Source organism: Gymnoscopelus microlampas (assembly GCF_963454915.1).
Source record: "Gymnoscopelus microlampas genome assembly, chromosome: 6".
In the NCBI taxonomy this organism is placed as follows: Eukaryota; Metazoa; Chordata; class Actinopteri; order Myctophiformes; family Myctophidae; genus Gymnoscopelus; species Gymnoscopelus microlampas.
Window position 1 is genome coordinate 20,695,185 of NC_139943.1, and position 23,102 is coordinate 20,718,286.

Genomic DNA, 23,102 nt, shown 5'->3' on the forward strand with positions numbered 1-23,102 from the left:
TTAACAAGTAGTTAGGGGCTGTCTCATAAATTGTAGGCTACAGTAGGCTGTGTGTCCATCAATTTTCCTAGTGATGTGTCTGTGAGCAAGGCTTGAAAAGTTTTAAAGTTATAATTTAGGGGGGAAAAAATACATTAAAATGAGAGATATTCCTAAAAAATAAAGGGATTATCTATTCTATGCCCATGGGCTCTCCATTAGAATTCAACAATAATGTAAATGTAAAGTATATAATGCTATATTAGGTCATCTTATAGTAATCTAGAATAGCCTAATTGATACATAGTCGTGTTCTTTATGTTACTTATTCTGTTACAAACAGAATTGAAGTCTGCTAAAACACACAAACACCCAAAGTGGACCAATTCTGTGGATCATAACCCTAACCCAGATCTCAAACCATAACCCTAAACCTAGCCCAGAACAATCGCAGAAGTATAGCACCAAGATGAAAGCACATTTTAGGTTGTTCCCCTTGGCAGCATCAATGGAATTAGTCAAATTAGTTTGCAATTACTCTAAAACGCAATAAACCTTTTAGTAAACTACCAAAAATGTGTGCATAGTAAAACTAAAATTTCCACTACACAAACCTCAGGTTTGTGTAGTGGAAAGGATCTGCACGACCCAAAAAAAAACCATCTGGAAATGGTCTCTCCAGCGTTGTAAAACATGACTCAAAAATGCTCTGGGTCAACTTTAAAACAAGCAAAGCTGTTCAGCACAGTCAGGTATCAAAGTGGAAAAATTACAGAGAGAAGATTAACACCAGGGTGATGCTTTCCACGGGAACGCATCACCTGCTTGAAAGCAGTTCAATGCATGATGTTGTAAACGCACTGTAAGAACAAGAGCTGAAACCCAGGAGCTGCTCAGTAGCTGCCCACTGTCCTGAACATTAGGATGGGAGGATGGAGAGGACAAAACTCTTTCTGGGTATGTGTAAATTTACTTGCGAATAAAATGCAATAAATACACTTAATACACTTAAAGCAGCACTATGTAACGTTTTAACAACTATATACCATATGATGTCCCACAAAATTATAAAGTTACATGTTTAAGCAATAACAATCATCCATCCATAAATGTATATGGTGTAGTCAGGGGGGTCCCTGCTGGGGGCTTGACTGTATTACTATGTATAGGGGAGACAATGAGTTTCATCCAAAGGCATTGCAAAGGCACCAAGGCAGAACTGCTAGTCAAAGCTTGGCAATTTACATTTTTATTTATTTTTATTTCTATTACATTTTTTTTTTAAATTTGACCCAAAGACCAAGGAGATATGATTTTTCGAAGATCTAGACTCCTATCCACTTCCTTGTTAACTTAAAACTTAAAAATTCTGTATCTCGGCTCCTGAGTACTTTTTTAATTTCAATGAAAAATCTCTGGCAGAAAACTGCAAAAAATCTGAAATAACTCTGGCAGGTTAAGTGTTAACCACTTCCACTTCCATTTTATACTTTGGCTATTCAAAAATAGGCAAAGTATATGAAAATTGGCAAATCTTTGAATATATATTTTTAACTCAAATATTTCCTTCGGGGGACCCTGGAACAAAATATTTTGAGATGGGGGTCCATGGCCAAATACATAATTTTGGGGGTCCTTGACATAAAATAATTTGAGCACCACTGATATAGAATATATATTTCTTCAGAAAACCTTTAGGATTCAGAAGACGAGTCGGCCTCAGGTCTTAATGGGTTAATACAAAAAAAAAAAAAATGAAATGAACTGACTTTTGCTGGCAGTATTCTCCATAGTAGCTGGCGCCACATTGGCAGCTGTAGCCTTGAGGAGAGCTGGGCTGGCGGACACAGGAGGACACGTGCTGACAGGGGTTGAGGAGACATGCATCCACACAGTCCCTGCCAAAGTGCCCTGGGAAATGGCGGAGAGGAAAGGGTGTTTCACAATGTTACATTACATGCATACTCACAAAGGCCAATCAGATGCTTAGCACAAGTGTAGACAGATACTAGGTTCAATTTGTTTATCCTAGTACAGGGGTCTTCGACAGGGGGTCCAGGACCCCTAGGGGTCCTCAGAGTTACTACAGGGGGGGCCGCCAAATCTTTGTGTGATAGGATTTCTTTTTACATTAACCACTTGAACCCTAGCATCCCTATTCTGACGAGAACTTTAGCCAAAAATAGCAGATCTACAAGCTCACAACGCCTCGTGCTGCGAGGCGTTGTGAGCTTGTAGATCGGCTATTCGGTTTAGTGTAGAGGGGAAAAAGAGCAGACCAAGTGCAGACCAAGTGTCTGAATACATACACATTAACATGAATCCAACCTCCTGTCAAACAAGTCTATGAAGCGATCTATGAAATCTATGAAAATGTTTAATCTGCAGGGGGATCCCTGCTTCATCTCTCTCTCAGCTAAGGGGTCCTTGGACTGAAAAACATTGAAGACCCCTGTCGTAGTATCTTTGAGGCATTATCACAGTACATTGTTCTCCCTGCACTCTAATTATGTGCCTATTTACCTTGTTATTTGTTGACTTCTATCTCACCCTTGTAAGTCGCTCTGGATAAGAGCGTCTTGCTAAATGCCTAAATTGTAAATTGTAAGAGTAGGTCGACTGCTCAAACTGCAAGATGCAGTGAATGCATGCTTGGCAATACAGTATAGTATACTGTGGTCAGTCTCATTTAATATCATAGCTAAATGGCGGCATGGAAGTATCCTTCACAACATACAAATCAACTTATTGTGCACACAAAGCAAGTCAAATACATTGAAAAAGGATAAATACTGTCCATTGTGCAATCATTTTCCCTCTGTTGTTCTTTACAAATTCATGTGAGTATTCAGGGGTCAATAAATCAATCAATCAATCAATCAATCAAATATAAGATATCATTCATAAAACACATTTGTTTATTTGTGTATTGCTTCTACTCTGTATGCTCGCATGTCTATGTTAAACTCTATAAACTCAGTGGGGTACTGGAACTTATACTGTACCCTGTCGGTTCACAAAATATGTATTGTACATGAATGCTTTATGAAAATGTGTTTAATATGCTGGCTGATGTAATAGACATGGATTAAGTCCAAAACATAATCATCCATTGCCAGTTGCCACAGAGCTTTTCATTGAAAAAATTGTCACTACTCTAGTACTCTGCTGAAATTCCAACATGGGCTTTTATCCAAAACACATCACAGTAGTATATGGAGCAGGCGCACTTCGTCTGATTGCCTCCTTGGCTGTGGGTGCTCAGCTACAGTCAGTACTAAAAACACCAAAGAAAGTAGAAATAGACTTTGACTAAAATGCAAATTTTTTTGCAGCATAAATAAAAGAAACTGCATCTGACTCGAAGTTTAAGTGCTGTTACACCTCACAGTAGTACTAGTAACAATAATAAGTAATACGTATACAGTCCACAGACTCACCAGGCTCACAGACGCAGGAATGAGAGCCCCAGTTATCAGAGCAGCGGCTGTGCAGGGGACACACGCTGGAGCTGCAGGTGTTGGGAACCTCACAGCCTTCTTCTACTCCGATCTTCTGTCCCTGGCGCATGTTGACATTGGCCAACTTCGTGGAAGTCTCGCCCATTCGCACTCCCTAGACGCAGGATGGAAACGAATAGAAGGAACAACATAAAATGTTCAGCCTCATGTGGACAATACATTAATATGAACCACTTCAGCCCTTTTTATACTATAAGCTCACAACACAAAATAGGGCTGGGGAATTAATTGAAAATATATCGAAACCGATATTTAGAACCAATAACGACTCAATCCTCCTCCTCCTGTAGGTTAATAGAGTAATTGAGAAGCAGGATGTTTTGTGTGATAATTTTGTTTATTTCTTATATCAACGAATCAGCACAAGATTTGTTATCATTGACAAAATCAATTAGTCTGATTAACCACTTATCTTATAATCATGATATTGATTTGAAGTCATATCGCCCAGCCCTAGTTCTGAGCCTCACCTGAATACAGCCCTTCAGTCCATTCATCACAGAGCCATCCTTCTTCATCAGACCTCCTACAAACAGACTCCTCAGCCTCAGCCCGGGCAGCTCATTCCCTATTTCCACTGACCTCTGGAGAATACACAGACAAAACAGTGTTTTAATCGAGGATGTGTTGTACAACGATACCTGTATTTTCATATACATATACAGTACAGATACAGATACAATATGTCCATATTTGCTGGTTGGATTAAAGTTAATAGATGCACAGGAAAATGTGGAGGGTGAGAATACTGGTTCTCAAACTGTGTAATTTCAAGGACCCCCAGTTAGGTATGCATTAGGCGACGGACTCTCTCTCTGAGAGACACTATTAGTCTTTTAGCTGGGGACCCCCTGGGACCCCCTCAAGGGTCTCTGAGGGTCCCTGGACCAAAACTTTTTATACAAGAGGTTACAGGGGACAGTAAGGGGGGTGGGGTGAGAATGGTTCATCCTCTTGATCAGTTTGTGCCATTCTTTCAATAAAAATAAATAATAATAATACTATGATCATTTTGTTCTAACTGGCCAACATACCTGGAACATGCCATAGTCCAGCGACACCCGTGCCACGTATTTGATGTCCTTTCCATCTTTGATGCTCTTGAGCTCCACCAGCACATGGTGCCATTCTCCATCGTTGACACGTACCTAGGGGTGTAACAGTTAATCGAATAAATCGATTTAATTGATTATAACAAATTATCCATCCCAGAACAGTAATGAAAAAACTATTCTCAAAAAATGATATATATCGTTTATTGATTAAAAAATAAATCAATAGAATAATCGCTGAGAAGATAATCGATAGTTGCAGCCCTATACGCACCTGGGTGAAGTCCAGCAGGGCGATACGCTTCACCCCAAGGAAGACCTGGAAACGCAGGTGTCTGCTGCTCAGCTGGAGAAACAACAACATGGAGGTCATTGTCAGGGTAGGAAATTAGATAAGCGGTAGAAAAGGATGAGAGGGAAAGCGGGAAAGGATGTGGGGCGGGGGGCACAAAGAGAAGGAGAGAGAGGGACAGACAGAAAGACAGATAGAAAGGGGGAGAGAGAACGAGACAGAGAAAAAGAGAGATATTTCATATTTCCCCAGTGCATTGTCTTTTGCAGGGACTACTAGAGCCAATGAGCTGTTTTAAAGCACCTCTGGTATTTCTTAATGTTTTCCAGGTGTTTCATTTTCCTATACCAGCCTGTAGTGCAAGACATTGATTCCAGAGGCATCATAGACATTTATTTTTGATAAATAGGCCTATGTGTATTTGTTGTGTGAAGTTCAACATTTAAACATTTAAGTATTATTATCCTTTCCCTTTCAATTTGCCTTTACATTGCCTTCATGAGAATAGGCCTCAGTCTGGTTGCCCTAGTGGTGTGATACACAATTTCAACCCACAACCGTGTGCGATATAATAAGAAAATTAGGGTGGGAAATAGGAAGAAAATGCTGTCAGCAGAAGGTCTACATTAGCTTAGCATACTCCTGACATACTGTAGATATAACACAGTTGTGATGTGTTGTTATGTTCTATTCCCTTGATACTTTTAACATTCCATTATTAGACATTTTCCAGATAGCTTGAACACTGTCCAAGCCTCAGCTGTACTGACAGTACAATGCTCACCAGCAGGTGTATCCTGGAGAAGTCACCAGCATTAGCCTGCAGGAGAGTCCCAGAACTCTGCCGGGTCCTGAACATCAGACCCAGGTACCAGGGGATGGCTATGGTGACATCCGGCTCATGCCACCACACCAGAGCATGGCCATCGAAGTGCTGGGGGGAAGGCATGACTGTGCAGGAAGGAAGGATCGAGACATGAGAGAGCATATGTTAATGATGATATAGTACTGTACTTGTGAAATACTAATGTATTATTCAAAATGTATTCCTGAAATATTTATTTGCGTACAAATAAAATGTCACGTTTCCTCGTTTGAAGTGTATATACAGTATATCTACCTGTATATGTATCCTTCCATGCAATGTATACACAATCCAAATTATGAATGATTGGTAAGGCTCTTCGCATAAGGCTGTGATAATACCAAAGAAAAGTCCAAACTTCTGTGCATACATACAGTTCACATCAATAGCTTGGCATCTGTTAAAATTAAGGACCCATACTGATCATGGGTTGTGGATGCAATGTACTGTAGCAGATGATTGTGGCCTTCATCAATAACATGGAGTTAAGCTAAACTAAGCTCTTGGAAAATGTAGAGCTACTTCTAATCTGATTTTGTTCTTTTGATAGATTTAACCACAACAGAATGGCGGAAATGTTGTCGAGCATACAGTAATTGACTTCGGAGGCCAGTTTCAAGGGTAGTGATCAGCGACATTAAGTAGAGGAATGATATCCACAGTATTTTTTACAGTGCAGTATTGTCTTGTGGACAACCTGTGGACTCTTGGTTAAGGTCAGTGTATTATTGTGGAATGTAGGAATGTGAGGGTTTCATTGGCAGGAAACTTGACCCCATGAGCGTTTACTGTCTGTTTCCTCAAAGCTGGGCTTCATGGGGAATTACTGGAATTCTGTATTTGTCTGACAAATGCACGAGGTGAAATACAATGACATGCACACACGTGCGCACTTGTAAACACATGTGCATGAACACATGACGCACATTATATCCAAACCAAAAAAATGTTGACAGGCAGGCAGGACACACACACACACACACACACACACACACACACACACTTTTATTTTACCTTGTTCACAGTTCTTGCCCCCAAAGCCCAGTGGACAGTCACAAGCGTAGGTACCCCATTTATTGACACACATTCCTCCATTTTGACACACAACATTAGAGCAGAAGTCCTTCTTTGCTGTGCAACCTGAGTGCAATAGAAATGGAATAAATATCAGTCAACTGCCTCCAAACTATGAATATAAGCTACTTAGATTGTATAGTGTTACATTTGAAAAATAACCACTTCATCCCTATATACTTTGTCATACTACAAATAGCAAAAATAGATTATTTACAAGCTCACAAAGCATCGTTGTGAGCTTGTTCATCTGGAATTTTCACAAAAAAACATTTATTTTTTTTTGTTTAGTTTTTTTATTTGCCCAAAATAGTTATTGTATACCAGGGTTAATGTGGTTAAGACAATGATGTGTCTCATACCTGCAAGGGTGCCATTGTTAGCAATAAAGCTAGCCATGTCCACAGGCTGGCTGTCAATGGTCAGGTCCTTCATGCAGCCCACAAAGTCTCGGTTGGTAACTGGGAAATCTTCCGGTAGGTTGGGAACACCACCAAGCAGCAGCGGTCCAGTCAGGTCTAATGACCTGAGGGACGGGCAGAAAAACCTCAAATTAAATCTAAACATTTAAGGACATGATTACGTTCATAACATCTCACAATCTAGCATAGCTTTAATTTTTTTCAGATACAAGTAGCATAATTTACAGCACGATATTTATGTGTAGATGGCTTGGTAAGAGAGCGAGAGAGTGTTTTAGTCTCTAAACAGTGCTCCCTCGCTCTCTCTTACCAAACGATCTACACATACTGTAAAAACTATCTACACATACTGTTAATTTGTGCTGTAAATTTTAGAGGACCGCTTTTATATTTGCATACATATGTCTGCTGTAAAAAAAAGAGAGCAGGGTGAATTTTTTTAACCACTCAACTAAAAATTAGTTTACTAAGTATAGGGGGTTCAAGTGATTAAATTCTGCTATGTAAAATAAAGTAGTTTTTACTTTTTTCTACAAATCCTAGGGTGTTTTAGATTTATTGAAGGATATACTCTCACTTGAGAAGAAAGTTTATATGCTAAGCGATTAGTCTTTCCTTGTGTCTGATCACAAAACTCCCTGTTTGAATGGCCACTGCTAACATACCAGGTATTCAAAATACATTCAAATAATGCCCTCTTTTGTACAGTATTTCTGTTAGAACAAAACAGAGCGGAGCATTTGAATATGAATAAGAAATGAGGTCATATACTGTATGGGAGATTTGCATAAGAATAGAGACTCATGGATTTAAGGAGGGCATTATGAACAACAAGCATCAAGAGGAATATAAAGGGACAGAGTGAAAGGAGAGAGTGTGTGTGTGTGTGTGTGTGTGTGTGTGTGTGTGTGTGTGTGTGTGTGTGTGTGTGTGTGTGTGTGTGTGTGTGTGTGTGTGTGTGTGTGTGTGTGTGTGTGTGTGTGTGTGTGTGAGACAGACAGACAGAGACAGAGAGAGAGATATAAAGAGAGATAAAGAGATAGAGGGAGAGGGGAAACCAAAAAGACAAAAGAGGGAGAGAGGACAGTGGATAGATTCATAAATATATATACCGTACATGTGCCATTGAGCAGCACGCAAGCTGCTGCTGCAGCGCACACACACACACACACACACACACACACACACACACACACACACACACACACACACACACACACACACACACACACACACACACACACACACACACACACACACACACACACACACACTCAAACTCACTTCTTCAGTCCAGTCTGTGTACCCTGGGCCGCACAAGAGTAATTCCCAATTTGGCTACCGAAGCGAATCGCCATGGCAATGTCACAGTCATCGACGGCGACAACCGCCACCTTGTCTCCTGATGGTCCATGGGGGGTGCCGAGGCGACCGATGTTGGGCTGGAAAGAAGGTCAAGCGATGTGCGTTAGGAGGACCACAACAGAGTTCAGGGAGAGAAACGGAAGTATATGTTTACATCCCAAGAGTTTTAATGAGTTCCATTACTGAGACATGGACTGAGAGTGCTTAGACAGCCAGTCCCACAGATGAAAGAATGCAAGTTCAAGTTCCTCTTTATTGGCATTCATAACATTACATCAGAGATGCACAGCAGAATGAAGTTAGGTTGCAATGGCTCTGTTAAAAGCACATCAATTCAGGACATCAACTAAGATAGAATAGAATAAACTCTAAGTAATGATTAAAATAAATATTATATTTAATACTAAAATAATTTGCCAAAACATTTAAAACATAAAAATGTACTTGACATATTAGTATTACACCTATGAAACCCTAGACCATAAGATTCCACAATCAGGTAAAAGCTGTTTTTGAACCTGACTGTGTGATCCTTACAGTGCAGATCTCACTACCCACATCTCTTGAGCAAGGCATTTAACCACTTGAGCCCTAACGTCCCTGAATGAACATTCTGAGAAAATAGAAGATCTATGAGCTCACAAGGCTTCGACGTGTTGTGATCTTGTAGATCTATTTTCTGTGAAGAGATTTGGCGTGTTGAGGGAAAAAAGGAGTGGGCCAAGGATCGACCCCTGGGGGTCACCTTGCCAGCTAAGTATACAGGGTCTAAGTTGTTAACTTTCCATGTCATCCTACGCAAAATAAAGAAGCAAGAATAGCCGGCAGATATATCATTTCACCATGTTCAATTTCTACTTCACAACAGCTAGGACAGGAAAGATGAAAGACCCAAAGTTCATGAGCTAGTCTTCAATCCATGATGACTCAAGTTAAGCCTAAATTATATTCCGTAGTACAATGGCATCCCACTGACCTACCATGACATCCCAAACAGGTTCATTTTTAACCACTTACGGTAAGCCCTAAATACATTGTCATACAACAAATAGGAAAAGTAACCAATCTACAAACTCCCAACGTGTCACATTGTGATGTGCTGTGAGCTTGAATTTATTTATGATTTTTTTAAGAAACAGTTTGAATCTGTTTTTTAATTTTTCACCTATAATGACAAGCCCAAAATAGGGACGACAGGTTGAAAGTGGTTTGAAAACACCAAAAGGCTTCTAGAGCAATCAAAGTCCAGCCTTAGGTTGGACCGACTGGTTTATTATGCCGCTGGGACACAGCTGCATAATAGCATAAAGCAGCATAAGGCGACGTTTGTTTGGGCGCAGATAGCCGAGCGGCAGTGTGAAGAGCCCATTAATCGCTCTGTGAATCAGAGATCCTTTCACATTGATGTCTAATTGGATTAAGGGAAGCAAGACTGTGGTGGGCAGACAGATAGTAAACACTGGAGCTCCATGTAATGTCTTTTACATTTTAAGGTTTTATGTGACACTCCCTCTCAAGAGCAACACACAATAAGGAGGCAGGTGGAGGTTCAGTGCCTTCTATAAGGAAGCTATGACAGCACCCATGGCTGCTGCTGGTGGACAGATGATATCGTCTGTTGTGAGGATCAAACTAGTGACGGTCTCTCCAACCACTAAAGTAGTAGGGTTCCAAAACGTTTCAGCTGGAAACCCAAAAGAGAAATTTGGACCCAAATATACAAATAAAGCACTTAAATCACAATTTAATTATAATAGTGAAAATATTTTTTTAATTCTTTGACAATTTGAGGGGGAAATTAATTTAGAAAAAAAGAATTGTAAAGGTTAAAAAGCGGGATATGTGTCAAGCGACCCGATGTTTGGTAAACACTACACAATTATTGATGAATTATTTATTTTTAGGACGGGCTCGTAACTCACTTCTGTAATTCTCCAAACTTTATTAGATACTTTTGAATTTCACTGGTCTTCTTCAGGTTAAGGGTCAAAACGCTGTATCTAAGCATTACAGAAGTGAGTTGCGAGCCCTCCTTTCTAATGATTTCACTGTTCTTGCAATTTGGCTCAGCACTAAGACAGGGGGATGTGCATAGAACTGCCCGGAGAGTGCAGAGTGCAAGTGGAGAGTCCACTTGATGCTGTATGTTATCAGCAACTTCCATTCCATCCTACTATAATTCTAGTAAGCTGACGGTGGGTGGGTGGATGGTGTCTTGGGTCTCCGATCAAACTGCGCATGCGTCGTTGTGTGCCAGGTTTCGCGAGAGAAACAAGCAGCGAGGTCTATGAAAACGAGGCCAAACCAAACGAACCCTATAACACCAACATTGGCCCTAAAGCGCTTACAATCGGCGGACATGGCAACACCGACTCTACACCATAGACCCCGCCCACTCTCTGCTGTGGAAAGTAAACACTCCAAATTTGTTTCCCCACACACGATGCACATTAGCTCCATAAAGAACGGTTCTATGTCGTTCTCTTACAGGATCGGGCGAACGTCCGCCAAGGCTCCGCTGTTTACCCTTTTGTATACATCGTATCCCAAAACTAATGGTAGATTCTAAACCGCACGGATGTTTAAGGTTTGGTCGGCTGCATAATATTTTAGGTCGCCAGCGAAACTACCCGTTTAAATCGCTTATTTAGTCAGCCTGTGGCCATGTTTCCCATTGTAGCCAAACCGGGAGCAGTAGTGGCAGCGGACGTAGGGTTTTTTTCCGGGTTCAATGGGAAACATGGCCACAGGTTTCGCGAGAGAAACAAGCAACGAGGTCTATGAAAACGAGGCCAAACCAAACGAACCCCATACCACCAACATGCAACCTGATAATAATGTCCAAAGCATGTCTGTGTATGTTTACATCCATTACTGTGTTGGCGTTAGTTGGGATTAATGTTTATTAGCCAAACCAAGTTACTATGAGCCGTTAGCGTGATGCTAAGCTAACGGACATTTGGCGCTAGCATGCGGCTAACGCTAATGCTAACGTCGTCATCGTGACTTAATCAACAATGTAAACGTTTCATCAACACACTTTATGAACCTTACTGTGGTTAATATTATCAGTGCTACCCAAGTAGTCCATTGAAAAGTATTATTTTGGTGTATTTTGTGTATTGTAACTTGGACACTGTAACTTAATGGTAGCTGGGGCGACGCGTTGTTGGCTCATGGTTCAGAATGCCTCATGGGTATTGTAGTCATTTTCTGCTATTTCGGTTCTACTGTGATAGACTGTGCTACATTACCTGCTGTTTAATTGTGAATCATATATGCTATGAATATATGGTAATACAATGTTTATTTTCCTGTATTTCCAGGTTTATGACCTGAGTCATCTATGACCTGTGTGTCATCTGTGTGTCCAGTACTTTGTACTGTGTTGGTTAAAAAAGACAAAACACGAGTTGTGACAAAGACGTGTGATTCTCTGATTAATGTTGTTAGTGGTGTAAAATGCCATCAAAAATATACTCAAGCCTGCTGCAGGGCAACAGAAAATAGCAAGCCTATTTTGCTCTTTTATATAGCAAATTTTTATATATATACGAGGGGACGCGCGCCCTTCACCGGGTATGGTCTAGTAAATATAAAGCACATGAAGCTTTTATTATCTTCTATCATAATCTTTACTGTCAACTATCAGTGAACAAGAAAGATAACACAATATAATGTCAAATGTGTGGGGTGGTCAACATAATGTATGTGCTGCTGACTGTATCAGTAAGCCAGATGATTTAAGGACAATTGTGAAGATTGCGAGAAAAAGAAGATCAATTTAAATGCTACAAACCAGAACCAGGCTGCATTCTCCTCAATGGACAAGTGAGACAAAGGGAACAGCTGTTCTCTGCTAATCACTTTACTGTACAACCGTCAATGTAATTTGGGGTCACAATGGATTATGAGTTATGACATAAAGCACAGTAATCCAGAGACGTTGTTTATCCCTGAACTTCTGAAGTGGAAAATTGGTATTCTGGGTGAAACAACATGACCAGTGTCAATATGATTAAGTGTTAACGTAGCCAGAAATGTAATGTTTTACTGTACAGAATGATTGTATGAAGAACACTTCCACATTACATTTCTACCATCACCAGAAGAATTATTGATCTACAGTAAGCAAGGTAAACACGAGGTAATTACATCAAATGCATAGAAATCATCTAGGATCTAAACGCGGTAAACCAAGAACCTATCATCAGTCTAAACAGTGTAATATCAAAAAATAAACAATCTGTACATTGAAACAACTAGGAGTCTTAATAATAATTGTCCTCAAATAAGAGGTTACAAGAATGTTATTATGATCATCTTAGTGGTATAAGTAGCATTTAGGTACTGAGACCAAGCAAAATATATGATTCTTTAATAGTAATAATTGTATCTATTATATTCAGTTGAAGAGGTGCTGTAGATGACAAGTTAAATACCAAAGTAGTTGCAATATTTTGTATATTTAGTGTACGATTCCTACAGTATGTTTCTGTATGGAACATGGAGCAACAGTTTCTAAAGGGGGGCTTCTATCACTCCGGTGCACCAGTATTGAATCACTGCTACAGAGACCCTTTCCATTCAGTGACATGTGCCGTACCTCCAGGTCTGTAATGAAGTATCCTTGCATGACTAAAGCCTAACGTTAACTCCAGTGGCATCCTGTCACATCTGTGTAAAACTAGCAGTATCTATACACCTTACATCAACAAGCATATTTGCTAACTTAGCCGCAGGGCATAATCTTACATACTAGCCTATTGTCCAGTGACAGAACAGGAGAGGTGTCTCAAAGCTATACATTACGGTCATGACTATGGCCAAGTGAAAGTCCTTCAGTCAACGTATGTAACTTTGTTCTCGATAGCTGAGAAACGACTGATAGCCTACAGTATTCTTTCTACGTATATTCTGTGGTATAGATTTCAAACAAATGATGGAAAATGATGATGAACATGATGTAGAATAATTGACAGTGGTAACATGAGTAGTCCTCTAAGATATTTGAGCAAAGATTAGCCTAACTCATATACAAAGACATGCACACATACACGCACGCACGCACCACACACACACACACACACACACACACACACACACACACACACACACACACACACACACACACACACACACACACACACACACACACACACACACACACACACTTATTCTGATGTAAAATCAGTGCCTTGTATCAACGTACAGTATGTAATCATATTGTAAACTGTTTGTTTAGAAATACACATTCCTCATGGTACACAGCATGAGTCCATAGTTTTTAGATGGAACAGTACAAAAGTAGGTAAACTAGTGTGATGAACCTTTGGCCTGTCTTTGTCTGATGATTACACAGGGGTGAGACATGGCTAAAACCCTCCACGCCCCCACAAAACAGAAGAAACAGGCCCATCTTCATATGAGTTGTAAGATCTTGCTTTATGACAGGATGATGATGTCATAGGTGTTGACAGCATTCTCAGCCTAATTGTGGGTTAGCACTTGCATTTAGGATTGACTATACTGTCATGTCTTTGCATAAAATAATTGCTGTACAGCTCCTTTCAATTAAAAAGAGAGAATAGTCTTATTCCAAAATTAGATCTTTGCCCTATAAAACTGAAACTTTGTCTCAAAAAAGGTTTTTGAAAATGATTGCTGGCACAAAAGTACACCTCATCATGGAATAATACTGAATTAAGTCCTTAGTTTACAGACATTGAGGATAAAGTCTACAGTCATTTTGAAATCTTGAGTTATGAATTTCAAGCAGCATACACACCATTCAAACATAATTAGCTTTTCTTGCAAGCCTACACCATGGAATTCAAGTTCATAGTGCCTGTCATTTAGCTGTATTGATTACAATGGCTGTTACAAAGATCATTGTCAGTGGTATAGCTAATGCTGAAAGGACAGCCACTGACATGAGGTCATGTTGCTTGAGGAGACTAGACAACGCAACACCCGCTGCCCTTTGAAATATGTGAGATGAGACCTTTCAACTCCCTGCTGACTAACAGTACATAACATTCGGGACAGCCAACCCAGGCTTGCAGGGCAAAACAACATTCCTGGGAGAGATTAATCTTCTGTTGTTCCGACGGTCAGTCTGACTTGGGGGCTGCAAATGTGTCATCGGGGAAAATTGATACAATAGCCGACAAGCTCATTCTGCAGATGCCATCCTGACTAGATTAATTGGATGTAACATGACCAGGGCAATGAGCGAGCCGTCACCATTTCACTGGTGACAGCTGGAATGCTATTATTTTGGCAACAGTCATGTTAATACAATATAACTAGCATGTCTGCAATGATTAGAGGTGGTCTCCCTATTCTTCTATTGAGAAAAGTGTAGACCCTGGTGTCTGGTAGGACACCTACAGGTTGACAATGTAAATAAAGTTATTTGATGCAGGCGGTGCAGCGGATTGGACGCTAGATGCACAGCTGTCTTTATTGTAGTTTGGATATCACTGAAATTGCCTCTCTCTGTTGGGACAGAGGTGTATTAACACAGGATTGTTCCTTCTGGGCAACAGGGCATTTTACAGGGCGACAGGTCATTTTAATTGTTGGAATTTCAAATAATGCTATTAATTGGCATTCTCAAAAACAATAATGTGTTTGAAATTCAAACTTTGAACAGCTAAATCTGTCGCACCCCGACATTCAAACAATCCTCTAGCAAATAATGTTTTGTTATTGACAGGAGAGAAAGAAGTCCTACCTGGTACAAACTCTGCACAAGGTTACTTATATCATCAATATACAATGAATGTAATAAATAACAGTAGAAATGCTTCCAGAGCATTGCAAATAGATAGTTTTAAATGTATAGGCCAATATCTTTTCTAGGATAGTCAATACACTATGGTATATCTAGCAACTTCCTCCACTCACTCTTTCATGATTCTTCATACCTGGACGGTGGCAGCTGCTTTTTCAGCAGTTATGGTTAACTTTCTTCTTAGTAATTTCAATATAATGATAATCATATAATGATATGAAAAAACTGATATTGTTGTATGGACTAGTATGTAAATATCTGAAGTTTTCCTTTATCTATTGTCCTATATTTAAAGACTACTCATTGTACATATCAGTGTCAGTGTCATGTGAGGAGAATGAAGGAAACAACAGGTCACAGCCTAGAATGCAGTGATGAAAGGAGATGAGTCCTTCCTACATTCCAAACAAACAGCTTCATAAATCAAATTGTTTTCCATCTTCCTGCCTTTGAGTGCTACAGTAAAAAAAAAAAGAACAAGAAAAAGGTAACTAAACAATGACATAAGCAGCTCTGGAACTTCTGCCTCCCGAGAAAAAAAAGTGCTGCTAAATTGGTCAAAAACTAAATGAAAACAAATGAATACCATAACTCGGTACACTTTAAAGATTTTTCTGAATTCTTTCTATGAAGAAGAAAATGACATTTCCACAAGTACACACTACACAACTGTGAGAGTTAAATGAACACTGAGGATTGTACTGTGTTTGCTGAATTTAAGGGAGTTTATGATGATGTTAATGCGTGAGTGCTGCTGTTGAGGCTGCAGGACCCCAAGCTACTCATTGTCCCCCCAGAGAATGAAGCAGCATGGGGGACGGTCGGACAGCGTTTTTTTTCTGTCTCCCTGTGGGGGGAGGGGGAGACAGTGTATAATACGCCTTCAGGAGACCAAAAAAAAAAGCACACAAAGGGTGATCAAAGTAATTTTTTCAACAGGATAAGTGGATGTATAAAAAAAGGGGGTCACCGTGACGAACGATCAAGAATAGTCTGAATATCGTCGCTGTTGGGCAGAATCCAAATGTCCAAAACTGTTCCTTTTCAGGAAATGGAAAAAAGAACCTGTGTTCCACTGAATCCAATGTAGTTATTATTTAGTCACAAGTTATTCTTTCCCTATTTGGGGAATGTCATTATTTTTTTGCTACTTTTGTGCAGTATAGTATAAAACAGGGCTTCATAAGAAGATGAAATATGGAGTTTGCAGAAAGTTTCTGCCCGACAGCAATGATAAGTTGCTGCAAGTGCACTGCTATCCAGTACAATCGTGCCGTTTAATTTTTTTGACTTACAAAGTATTCAATCGATCAATCAATCACAAACTCATGTATGACCTATTAAAAAAACGTTAGCATTAGCCTAAATCTTTTGAAAACAAAGCATATGGCTTGATACAAACCGTAAACAATTTTCAAGATAATTGAAGGCATCCATCATAAACTCCTGCCATAAAACTTAACATCAAAAGCTATAAGAGAGCGCTCAGTGAACTAAATATATCTATACAGTACCTAACAGTCTTCCTTATGTATGCACCTGCTTATACAAATTCACTGCCTTAATTAGGACAGCTATGCTCTCTCTCTCTTCTGTTCATCAAAAAGACAGCTACAATCCCACTATAGCGGTATCAACAAGTCACCAAAACAAGCACTGGCGTGTCTGTCCCCATAGCAACAGCAAATACCCTGGCAAACCCTTGAACTTGAAGTCAGTCAAAGAGGAGGTGGAAGGGTTTAGGCTGGTGGAGCTGTCCCACTTTGGTGACCTTTGGCCCTACTGAATTGTGGAGTGGACCAGGGCTTTGAGGAGGACTCATCTCTTTGTTCAGGACATCCTAATCTTACCATTGTCCGAATTATGACAGATCAATGGTGTGTGTGTGTGTGTGTGTGACGGGGGGGGGGGGGGGGGGGGGGGGGGGGGGGGGGGGGCGGGGTGGTGGTGGAGTGTCAACTGGTCGCTTATATGCCCATATGTCCATACTCTGCAACTTGGATCATTATTATTAGATCATGCAACAGCCGGCAATGAAAGCAATGAAACTATTAGCTGGGCTGCACTCTCCATCTTCACTTACTGTACGTACACACACACACGCTCACTCGCTCACACACACACACACACACACACACACACAGGCGTTGAACCTCCCCCTATGCATTTGCAAAGTTCATTGTGTTTGACAGACTCTTCAGTGATGCCAACAGATCCCATCCAGGAAGTGTTTTTACCTTGTTGTAGTAGCGGAGCTGCACTGTGTGCCACCGGCCATCACTGACCCCACCCAGAACAAAGGGTGATACTGTGGTTTTGGTCTCTCCTGAAAAGAGGGAAAAGGAAAAGGGAAATTGTTTTATCGACTGTGTCCGCATTAGCTGGGGTTCCTCCCTTGGAGGTGCAGTCCAGAATGCCTGTTTAGGCGGTAGATGGGAGTAACCTTTCTGAAATGTAAACCTACTTACTTGAAATTAACTAATTAACGAAATTACCATTCCAAAAAGATTAATCCATTAAAGCACAGTAAACAAAGTCACAGTGTTTCAGTTATAGCACCAAACTGTATTATTTACGAGTTGGTTCCTTTAACTTCATTTCTCCTAGATTTGAACCGTGTAAAGTCGTTTGGTGATGCACACCAGGCGTCTACACACCAGGCCTCTACACAACATGTTTTTGTTTTTCTAAACCTTGAATGTTCACCCAGGCTAAACCACTTTTTCAATTTGACCCCCGAGGGGCTCTTCAATATCAAAGTTACTCATCCATTGAACACAACTGTTATTGTGCTTGCTGGTCAGTTAATGATTATTTATAATACCATCCCAGATCCAACAGACTGTAAAATGCTGTGGTTGTGTTTATCCTCCATTTTTCTCAGGTATCTGAGGCCATGCTGCATGACCTCTGACCCCTCTTGTAGACCATAATTTAACTCCCTAACGAGATTCCACATTCCACAGACAAGGAGTTGTCTGTGTTCAGAAGAAAACACTGTGGACAATGTCATGCTAATGTAACTTGTCTGACTTCATTTAAAGGTAGGGTAAGTGATATTGCTTTGTTAAAATAAGTGTTAAATAGCTCTATATTCTGATAGTAATCATTGCTTTTCAGGTTGGGATACCAATTCTATCCAATCAGGAGAGAGAACTCACACAGGATACAGGATAAACAAGTTAAATTGGAAGTGATAACAGATCATGACAAAGAAATTAAATTTTGCAACCCAACAGAAAATGTATTTTCTCTTTATTAAATACCTTGAGAGACAGGGAGATCCCTGTTACTGAACAAACACTCTATAGCAATGATTACTATCAGAACACAGTGCTTTAACCTTTTAACAAAAAAACCTTTGTTTTAACCAAAATTGACAAAAGCAACATATTGCAAGAGTAAATGAATATGGTGGCTTGATGAACTCATCCACGCACATTCAAACTCATCCAAAAGTTAAAAAAAAGGTAATGTTCAGTTATAACTAGATTAAGGAAAGTATTCCGTCACCTGCTGAGAAGGTGAGCTGAACTTGTTCCTCAATGATCTCTATAGCGATGAAGTCATGTTTCTCGTTGAACCTCCCGTTGTACAACAGTAGGGCGCTCCTCTCTCTGGTAGCAAACCTGGAGATGGCAGAGGACAGGTCTGAGGTTTGGTGCACAGAGGAAGCAGAAGCTCTCTTTTTGAGTCCTTACGGATAGTACTGTTATGAATCAATCACTGGAGATGCTTTATACAGTAGTAGCCTACAACACCATTTTATCTCAAATCTCCCTATGATCGTGAAGAGCGATCATCATCGTCATTTCTTTTTTTTCCTGCTTGATTCCGATAGCGAGCGCAGTGAGAGAGACATAGGAAAGTCGGACGGAGATCAGGGGAATGACACACAGCAAATGGTCCCATGTGTTATGTTACTTAATAAATCGGCTCGCCACTGTCTCTATAATATTTTAAAGAGAAAATTTGTGATGGAAAATAAGTAATTGTTTGAATTCTTTTATAAGAAATGTTCTAGGGGATGGTCTACATTGTTGCTCATGAGTGGCTGGCAACCACGGCACCAATAGCACCTCTGCTTATGCATGACATGGAAATTTATCAAAATCAACAGATAATGAACAGTGTGACTCTCCCCATTAAGGGAGTGGGTAATTTGTGTAGTGCAATAGCTTCAATTTTATAAAAATGTATATTAATTAAAATAGAAAGGCCTAAGTCTTGAAGCCTTTAGTCTTTATACTATAACTAGGTTAAGATTGAACTTAATGTGACATGTGAGGTGGTGCAACGGACCCTGCCACCAAATCAACTTGAATGGCAAATTAAGTGTTTCTTTTCATTATTAAGCACTGACAAATAAAACATAGTATTAGTTTCTTAATATGTAGATGTAATTGCTATTATGAATCACTGGAGGTGCTTTATACAGTCGTAGTACACCATTTTATTGACAGGAAATGAGAGCGAAATGGAAAATGGGACAAAGGAAATCAGGAAATCAGAAGAAAAAGGAATTTGGAAAGAGGCAGAGGCTGGCGGAGGGGACAGAATTAGAACCTGGGGGACTGTGCTTTGGGACTTGAACCCACGTCAATTAGCAGTGCATGGCATTGAGTGATACTGTCCGGCACAGGCAAGAGTTCAGATGGCATATGGCATGGGGGCAGCTCCACAGGAAACCAGCACCATCAATGCAAAACACCTAGGGCGCATCATTTCCTGTTTTCCTTTTTTTGCCTTCTTTTTTTCCAGGAAATGTGCGATCGACGTTAAGTAGACAGACTGACCAGCCACTGCAAAAGTTACGCCGTTAGAAAGGTTTCGAGATTCATATTTCCACAGATAGTCCATCTGCGTATCTAGCAACACAATTCAACAATATACGTACTTTTGAGCCATTTTATTGATAATATAAACCCCTCAAGGACCCCTGGGGATCCACAGCACCCACTTTGAGAACCAGTGGTGTACACCAGTGGTTCTAAAAGTGGGGTCCGGGGACCCCCAGCGGTCCTTGGGGGGGTTCAAGGGGGTCCCCAGCAAAATGATCAATCTAGAAGCTCACATCGCATCACGTTGTGAGCTTGTGCAGGAGAGTAAGAGAGGCCTCTGGATTAGAGGCCTAGGGCCTCTGTGTGCAGGAAATGATGATTCATGATAAAAAGGCATAAAAAGTAGTTGGAGGTTTTTCTGCCGCTACACTTGTAAATTGGCTATTTAAAAAAAAAATACAACAGATTTTAATATTTTTTAAACATTATAACAACTGAAATCTTGTATGGGGGTCCGCGGCCAAATACATACACACATGGTGTACTGTACACAACAGAGAAGTGGGTAAAGTGAAATGACTTCACATGAGAAGATAAAACCCAAAGGGGAAACTGTTTTGGATATTTCTGCCCCCAGCAGGGGGTTGATAAGAGTATCCTGTGGGTGGTCAGGTGCCTGAGAGGACCCATTTCCTTCCTGAGTCAGCAGTTGTTTGATGAACGAAGGGTTTCACTCTCTCACTCACACACACACACGCGCGCGCACACGTACACACACACATGCACACACACAGTGGCAGTCGATCTGCCTCGACACGTCTGGCTCGCCAGACAAAGGCACAATTACTGTGTAGCGGGTGTTTATGTATGTTACGATGGAAACCGCATTCCTGTTTATAACAAAAGCTATCAGTGACTGTATCAGCCGTATTACATGTGATGGTTCAGATGCGATGGCTATCATTTGGGCGTGGATAGATGTCTCAATCATTTACCCGGTCCAGGTGTACCATGTACAATAATAACAAAAGAAAAATGCCTTATTCTCACATGGCACTTTAATTGAACAGCACTCCACCTGCAATGTCGTCAGGCACATAATTCTTCAGGACTAAAATTAAAGAGCAATTTAACACTACAACCTTCTGTAATGTGAACACGAGGCCTAGTGTCTACAACCCGAAACTGCCCGTCTAAAAGCTCACAAGCTCTTGTGAGCTTTTGAGAAAAAGGGAAAAAAGGCGTATAATATGTACCGGTATATAATGTATATATAAGTATATAACTTTTGTTTTACTCAGATGGGGAAGAATGGAATAAATTCCCAAATGAAATCAAATCTCACAAAAAAGAGAAATGTCATGATATAGGGCTCTCTATAGGCTCTTTAAAACAGGCCTTCCTGGTGGCAGAGACTCAGAATCAGTGGTAAGAAATGGCCTTCTCAATAATGGCGAGGACAATCAAACAAACGGATGAACAGAGGACATTCTGTTTTTCCACTGCTACATTCTCTATACCAGTGGTACTTTTTCTTTCTTTTTTTTTTGCTTTATTGATAGTACACAGTAGAGAGAGAGACGGGGAGTGACACGCTGCAAAGGCCATCGGGCTTGGGAATCGAACCTGCGACTCGCATTATGCATTGTGAGCTTGACGTTTTTTTTTTAACTTTTTGCCATCAAACACATGCCCAAAATAGGGATGCCAGGTTGAAATTGGTAAAAAAAAAGCAAACACCGGCTGCATAATTGCCGATACCAATGTCATCAAAAAAGTCAAATATCGTTCTGGCTCTAACTGAATACCGCATAGCATTAAAAACCTTGAACCTTTAACTATAGCATGTACCGTTACATGTCTTAGTCTTTACCTGAATGAAACAGTGAAGTGAAACCTTTGCCGGAGCCCTCTGAAGGTGACAAAGGACTGACCCGGGAAACTGCGGGTGGTAATCTCACAGTAGGGTTTCTGGTATTCTCCTGGGGGACATTGGCACATAAACCCCCCCACCAGCAGGTCCACACACTTGGCACCGTTTTTACACACACCAGGGATGCAGCGTCCGGAGCGGGAGTTCACTTCACAGTGCTCTCCTAGACATGAGAGAACACAAGGAGTAAGTGATTGTGGTTGTTTTTTTTTCTTATCGATCTCAATAAACTAAGCAATGTTGATAGTAACATTCCAAACAGGTCTTTTACTGAAGCAATAATCTCTGTGATATTCATCATTATCACTCCTCTTTAATCCAGGTCTGTACCACAAAAATGTGCTTTCCCTGGCAATGTTCCAAACGTGCTTTAAACGTTGCTTTATCAGTCATCTTTTTGAAGAGTCAAACTTCCTCTGAGACTGATGGATTGCTCCTCCCACCTCCGGGAAAGACGATGACAGACATTTTTCTCGTTTCTCACAAGTTCAATCCCATTACTACATGCCCCGCAAGCTTGTCTGAATCAGCTAAGGAGGAGGTACAGAGGTGGGGGGTCTGTACCCCCCACCCCACCCACCAGTATGTCAAAACACGGATGGTTGTGGTGAGTTTTATTGTTCGTTGACCCGAACTGATCGTTGTTCAAAGTTTGGAACGGAGCAGCTTGTTTCATTCTGACAGAAGTACAATGACGTGTCCTCTGCCCATCCATGGTGGTCTTCAGAACAGCTCTTGTCCCACTGAAGACCCTGCGACTCATTGTCCGCCCTAAAAATAGTCATATTACTGATGAACTTTTTTTCCCCTACGATTTCTTTTTTTCCTCATTCAATAGGAAAACAGAGGCAGAGAGGTGGGACTGCATGTTCAAACAGACCAGCGAAGATTGTAATTACATGGTCATTGCACTGGTCAACTACTAGGGTGTCCCCACTGCCCTACTTCTGTCGCACTTTGTGGTTCCCACAACAGCTTTGGGTTCTTCAACTGACAAAATCTGGCCTATAGTATTATGC

General features: G+C 40.6%; 1 protein-coding gene across 2 annotated transcripts in view; it reads right to left on the reverse strand.

The window, feature by feature from the left end:
• The window catches only part of LOC311047592 (cadherin EGF LAG seven-pass G-type receptor 1-like), a 60,846-nt gene that overhangs the window by 20,781 nt on the left and 16,963 nt on the right, over window positions 1–23,102 (reverse strand). For both annotated transcript variants that reach the window (XM_084060351.1, XM_084060350.1), the window contains exons 3-14: window positions 22,024–22,246; window positions 18,883–18,998; window positions 17,607–17,695; window positions 8,490–8,647; window positions 7,146–7,309; window positions 6,724–6,849; window positions 5,629–5,795; window positions 4,827–4,898; window positions 4,535–4,648; window positions 3,971–4,084; window positions 3,420–3,594; window positions 1,749–1,890 (exon numbers count right to left, since the gene is read on the reverse strand). In XM_084060351.1, the coding sequence (XP_083916477.1) occupies window positions 1,749–1,890; window positions 3,420–3,594; window positions 3,971–4,084; window positions 4,535–4,648; window positions 4,827–4,898; window positions 5,629–5,795; window positions 6,724–6,849; window positions 7,146–7,309; window positions 8,490–8,647; window positions 17,607–17,695; window positions 18,883–18,998; window positions 22,024–22,246 (1,660 nt within the window). The remainder of the gene's footprint in view (window positions 1–1,748; window positions 1,891–3,419; window positions 3,595–3,970; window positions 4,085–4,534; window positions 4,649–4,826; window positions 4,899–5,628; window positions 5,796–6,723; window positions 6,850–7,145; window positions 7,310–8,489; window positions 8,648–17,606; window positions 17,696–18,882; window positions 18,999–22,023; window positions 22,247–23,102) is intronic.